Consider the following 6,628-nt stretch of genomic DNA (forward strand, 5'->3'; position numbering starts at 1 on the left):
CTATCTTAAAGTTATCCTCCTGAGAGCCCCCTTGACATCCTTGTTTCTCAGGCTGTAAATAATGGGGTTCAGCATCGGGGTCACTGCTGAGTAGAACACTGAAATCATTTTATCCTTTTCATTCATTATCTTGGAGTTGGGCCTCATGTAGGCAAATATTGCTGAGCCATAGAAGAGAACAACGACAATGAGGTGGGAGCCACAGGTAGAGAAGACCTTGAGCCTACCCTCCCCTGACTGCATCTGGATCACAGTAGAGACAATGTTCCAGTAGGAGGTGAGGATGAGGGAGACAGGTGCTAGGAGGATTACCACGCCCATTGCAAAGATGGCCATTTCTGTGCTGTAGGTATCTGCTGAAGCCAGCTTCAGGAGGGCAGGAGGCTCACAGAAAAAGTGGTTAATGACATTATTTCCTCGGTAAGGAAGACGCAATGTGAATGTGGTATCCACCAAGGACACAAACGCACCACTGGCCCAGGACCCTGCAGCCAGCTGGACACATACCCAGTGTGTCATGATGGTGGAGTAGTGCAGAGGCTTGCAGACAGCCACATAGCGGTCATAGGACATCACTGCTAGCAGCGCACACTCTGTGCATCCTACCAGAAGCAACACGACTATCTGTGTGGAGCATCCAGCAAAAGAAATGGTCTTCCTCTTCACCAGGAAGTGCACAAGCACCTGGGGCACTGTGGTAGTAGAGAAGCAGAGATCAGCAAAGGACAGGTTTCTAAGGAAAAAGTACATGGGGGTGTGGAGTCTGGGGTCTGAGTGGATGAGCACGACGATCAGCAGGTTTCCCAGCACAGTGAGCAGGTAGATGAGGAGGAAGAGGAAGAAGAGCAGGACTTGGGTCTGTGGATCCTGTGAGAGGCCCAGGAAGATGAATTCTGTCACAGAAGTTCCGTTCTCTTCACCCATGAATGGTTGTTTATATCTGTAGAAGAGTATCAAGGAAAGAAACACCAGTTGTGTCAGAACATTTACCTAATTGGTTATTTTATTATTCAAAATTGGACCATTCAGTTCTATAAAACTATTTCCATGTTGCGAAAGACTGGGCTTTCTCTTGGGCTGTGTGGTCTGACAACAGAAAAAACAGTTTTTATTTTTTTCTTTTCCCTTTGCATCTTTTAGTGTAAAAAGGATTCTGAGTATGTTCCATCACCAACCCTCAATTGCTCCTCCCAGTGAGCCAAGAGGGCTGGGCTGCTCAGAGCACACCATCTTTATGTAAATCTGGAGAGCAAACATGGTAATCTTAACTAGTTATGTTTACACTGAGAAATGTTCATAATCTTTATGAAGCCTGTAATTTTCATTACTAGCAAAATAATTCTAAAAATATCATTCTTTTTGTTTGCTTTGTTTTTTACTTCTTTTTACTTTTGCTTTCTTTCTTTCTTTCTTTCTTTCTTTCTTTCTTTCTTTCTTTCTTTCTCTTTCTCTCTTTCTTAGCCAGTCTTGGTTGTCCTAGGACTTATTCTGTAGATCAGATTGGTTTTGAACACAAAGATTTACCTGCCTCTACTTTCCAGGTGCTGGGAATAAAGGCATAAGTTGTCACCACCCAGCAAGAATTGCTCTTTAGAGTAAGGAATAAATATATAGTTATAATAAAGGGATTAGTATTTTATGATCCTGTCAATCGCTCAAATTCATCTATTTCCAATATAAAGAGAATTCTGTGGGTTATCAATAAAATAGCTGACTCTTTTGCTGTTACACTTAGCATTATTCAAATATCCAAAGTCTGTCTTCTGCACGATTTTGTAGTTCTTGCACATGGTCCTTCAGCACTTATGACACCAGTTTCTAACCAATGCTATCCCCTAGTGGCCATTATTGTTAACAAGTTCATTTCCTTCACTTTAATCCACTTTAAATATGCAATATATAGTTACTATTATTCCTATATTACTAAATGTAAAACTACTCCAAATAGTATCATGCTAGTAACCCAGAGTACCTCTGACTCTCTGCAAGGTTTTCTTCTTTCTTCAAGAATTTCCTGTAGAGAAGGTTAAGGTCTTTTGATCTCCCTCTGTCTGTAACTCATATGTCTTAATGAACTCAAAGGCCTTCTCTATTGCCAGGGTGTTACAGCTATTCTGCCTGCCAGAGTTATTAATAGATGGACAAACAATAATCAATCATATCTCTAGTTTTATCTCCAATGTATTAGCATTGCAATGAGAATTATTAAAAGGGCAGATATTGAGAAATGTGACAAATACAAATATCACTTGCAGATAATGTGGTGGTGGATCTTTTAAAAAATACAAGTTAATTCTGGGCTTATATGAGGGAGTAGGGGTCATGGGAGGAAGCACAATAGGAGAGAAGTAAAAATAATGAAAATGCTATACTCGTATGAAATTCTCAGATGAATAAAATTTAAATAAAACGTCTACTACTTATGCCCTTCTTTATTATTGTATCTCTTAACAAGAAATTAACATTATCAGAAACTAGACATTTACATTTGTCCAAAGTTAGAAATAAAATACTTATACTTTGTGTATTTATCATGGCTATATTGGGGGGCGGTGTCCAAGTTTGTGTGTTTGAATGTGTGTGTGTTTCTGCATCTGTATGTGTTTCTTGTGCTTTGTCTTTGACTTTTCTTCATTTTGTTTGTTTGTCTTGTCATATTCTTATTTGTTTGTTTACATTTTATCTTATTTTTATTATCCCTTAGATATCTGTTGTTTCCTACAGAGAAACAGAAGGGTGTCAATTCATATAGGGTGCAGATCTTAGAGGACTAGGGGGAGGGGAAGTCATAATGAGTATATGTAATGTGAAAAGAATCTATTTTCAATAAAAGGAAAATAGAAAAAAGATAAAATAAAAAGATAAAATATCTATTTTGAGGGTCCTTATAAACAATTATTATGCCCTAGAAAAATAGTGAATTTTTAGTGAACCCACAACAAATACCACTATGTTGATGAATAGGGGTGACCCTTGGGGTGGAGGAATCTAGTGGGAGCGCAGGAAACATGGCTCAGTAGAGACCTATTCTTCTTTGTACTTATATATGATAATTGTTTTAATTTCAAATTTAATCTACATACTATGAGAAAATATAATGAAATGTTTAAATAAGTAAACAATTAAAATGAAAACATGTAAGAATGAAACATAGACAATAGAGTGAAAATAATGTCAGGGTATGTCAAAGCAGATACTATAAGTTTTAGGAGTCAGACAGAAGAGGCTGCCTGAGGGATAGGTTAATGCTAAGTTCAGTTTATCACAGTGAAAAGATATAACGTTTTCAGATTTTCAGCATGATTTTTATGCACTGCACACAGAAAAACATATATATATATATATATATATATATATATATATATTCAAAATAAGGTGTTGCTTTATTGGCTCCATAAAGGATAAGATTCCTATGTCTGACTACAAAGGCTCAAAGTTCAAAAGGAAATTCTAATTTTGATTCGAATGATTTAAGAATATACTATGACAAAATACAGTGGGAATAAGGAAATGAAGAAATTATATGACAGATGACAGAGCAAACATTAATAACTCTTTATGGATGTGTAATGGTCAACTAATAAAGAAGTAGGTGATAAATACTGTGGGAGAAAGGAGTACAATATGACCTGGCAGTTATAGTAGATCACAATTTAGCACAGCCAAATTAAAATTAGATGCCTCAGTTATTTACCTATAGATGGTATTTTTGAATATATGATATGCTAATGAGGTTTTTCTAATTACTGAAAATACATGAGTATTAGGGACCCATGGCTCTAGCTGCATATGTAGCAGAGGATGGCCTTATCTGGCATCAATGAAAAGGGAAGTCCTTGGTCTTGTGAAAGCCTGATGCTTCCGTGTAAGAGAATGTTAGGACAGTGAGGCGAGAGTGGGTGGGTGGGTGGGGGAAGCACTCTCATAGAAGCAGAGGATGGGGGTGGAATAGGAGGTTTTCAGAGTGTAAACTGGGATGGGAGATAACATTTGAAATGTAAATAAATAAAATAACCAATAAAAAAGAAAATATAAAAAATAAAAAGCAAAAAGACAACCACATATATTCAGATAAATGTAAATTCAGAAAAATATATTCATATAAAGTAATAGATTTCATAAAAAAATAAAATACATAAAAATGTACACCTGGGGTTGGGGATTTAGCTCAGTGGTAGAGCGCTTGCCTAGCAAGCGCAAGGCCCTGGGTTCGGTCCCCAGCTCTGAAAAAAAGAAAAGAAAAAAAATGTACACCTTACACTATAATTCTCTAACATTTATGTTTTCATAAGTTACTCTCTCTACATGTTATGCAGCTAATTGAAATAAGCTTCAGATTAAAGACAGATTTTCTAGGTTTTCAGTGTGTAGACTGAAATCAAGTTCCCATGATGGAAGCCTCATATCCTTGGTCATAATACACACCACGTCTTCCTGAGAAGCCAGTAAGGTCATACAGCTGGTCAATGGTGGAATAGTACAAAAATCAAATGAACTTTCACTATGTCCCCAGAGATGTCCATCCTGGGGCCTGCAGACTGGGTGTAGTCAAAGAGAGCCAGGAATGTAGCCCAACATGAAATCCTAAATGTTACTTAAAACATTATTAGGCTGCTTGATTTTTTTTCTGTAACTCATTTTTGTGGTTTCCTATTATAAACGTGTAGGTGACAGCATGGAGTTGCATAGTCTTGGCACCCCTGCAGGCATTATCACACACTACAGCCTTCTTTGAAGACTTTCTGCTGTTTTCTTCTTGATATGATTTTTTTTTTACTAATTCTGTTCTAACATTGTTAAAGGAGATAAGTAAAAAACAGTCCAAAGCTACAACAGGCAAACAGTTGAAACAAGTCTAGCATACATTGAGAGAGAAATGTTATCCTTTGTTTTGGTTTGGTCAGCTATAAAAACAGGAGGGAATCCTGTCATAATCTACTTTATAGAGAAGTCTTAACCAGTTTACTCAGTGAAACGGAACAGTCACAAAAGGGAAACACTGTGATTCTCTCAAATGTGCTATATAAAATAGTCAGATTCACAGTAACCAGTGACTGTAAATAAGGGGAATTGCATGATTTTGTCCAATTTGTAGAATTGCAGATCTATAAAGAGAAAACGTTTTAAAGATCAGTTGTGAGTATGGATAAAAAATCTCTAATTAATGTGGTGACCAGTATAAATATTGTGGTTTTTAGAACCATAATGTCCTAAAATTATTTTTGCCTGACAAGAGAGGGTAAACATTGCATTGGCTCTGTGACACTCTTGTTCCTATATTTTTATCTGTGATTTAATTAGTGAATTCATTGTACACATTCAGAACCCTCTGTGTCTGTTTTTTTTATGTTGTACACCATTCACTTCTGATAAATTTCCAATCTCATTAACTCCCAGACTGTAATTGTGATAATTTTTAAATCAAACAAATATCTTATCTCTTTCCATAACTTCTTCATTTTGTATGGTATTTGGTATATTAAGTGTAAATACTTCTTTAAAAACCTCTCCTGTAATTGGTTGTTGGACATACCATATCAGTGCCATCGATTTCATGATCTACCACATCTTCAGGATTATCATCTAACATTGTGGATGTTTCTATGACATATTGTCACCACTCTGTCTGGACAGAAAAATCACTATAAAACACTATTGATATCACTACAGACTTTCAATGTTTATCTCAAATTATAAAATACTTGAGGTTGAATTGAAAACACTGAACAAGTGGAGTACAGCTTGACAGTGATAAGGATACTTAATATTCACTTAATCATTCCATTTTCCCTCAAGCAAGAAGATTTAAAAACCCATATTTATAGTACACAATAAATCCTGAAGCCAACATGACAAATAGGGCTCAAGAACAAACTCATTTTATAAAGAAAGCTCAACTCCTTTTGATGGCCTTCATATGATTCACAGTCTTTAAAGGGATAGTTCTGGTCCTTTTGGCTTTGTCTTTACAATCAGCTTTAATGTAAGTGATTCCTGAAATTTTCTATTCAATATATAGGCAGGTTGTCTATTACCTTCACAGTATCCACAAAATCTTGCACATAATTTTCACATGAATTTTAAAAATATCCAATATATATTTCCATGATCGTAGAGTGGGTTGGTGCCTCAAAATTCTTTAAAGATACATTTATTTCTATCACTTGTAGTTCAACATTGTCTGGCACAAACTAATTATTAAATAAAAGGTAGCTTAACAAAATAACAAAGAATCTCATGTAGACACTTTCACAGAAGCACATCAATTTAAAAACAAAGCAGCAAAACTGTGTTTGAAAAGGACAGCGAGGTTGTTTCCCACATGGTTTTCCAGTGTAGGAACCTCAGATTGCATCCTCAACTTGCCTGAATTGAAATTCAAACAACAGAAAAAGTGAACAAGGAAATACCAAAGTGGATGCACTGAACAAGCAAAGGGCAGAGGAGAATGTGGGCGCCAGGAAGAGCAAAGGTGAAGAGAATGGAAACTCCTTAGAAGGAGTACTTCCCCCTCAGCATCTTCCCCACTCTCACCTGGAACACTGGCAGTTATGAACACAGCACAATGAGACCAGTGATGGAAGGAGAGTGACAAGGGGAGTTTTGGTGTCTGCAGCCTGTGTTGCCT

At 36.6% G+C, this 6,628-nt stretch overlaps 1 protein-coding gene across 1 annotated transcript; it reads right to left on the reverse strand.

Annotated features, from left to right (window-relative positions):
- Or2d3 (olfactory receptor family 2 subfamily D member 3) lies at positions 1 to 924 on the reverse strand. The gene has a single exon (NM_001001372.1). The coding sequence runs from the start codon at positions 922 to 924 to the stop codon at positions 1 to 3; it is 924 nt and encodes a 307-aa protein (NP_001001372.1).
- Between the last annotated feature and the right edge of the window lie 5,704 nt (positions 925 to 6,628).

Source organism: Rattus norvegicus, chromosome 1 (assembly GCF_036323735.1).
Source record: "Rattus norvegicus strain BN/NHsdMcwi chromosome 1, GRCr8, whole genome shotgun sequence".
Lineage (NCBI taxonomy): Eukaryota > Metazoa > Chordata > Mammalia > Rodentia > Muridae > Rattus > Rattus norvegicus.

Bases quoted from the DNA above. Each gene is read 5' to 3' on its own strand.
- Or2d3 (NM_001001372.1), bottom strand. From the start codon at position 924: ATGGGTGAAGAGAACGGAACTTCTGTGACAGAATTCATCTTCCTGGGC.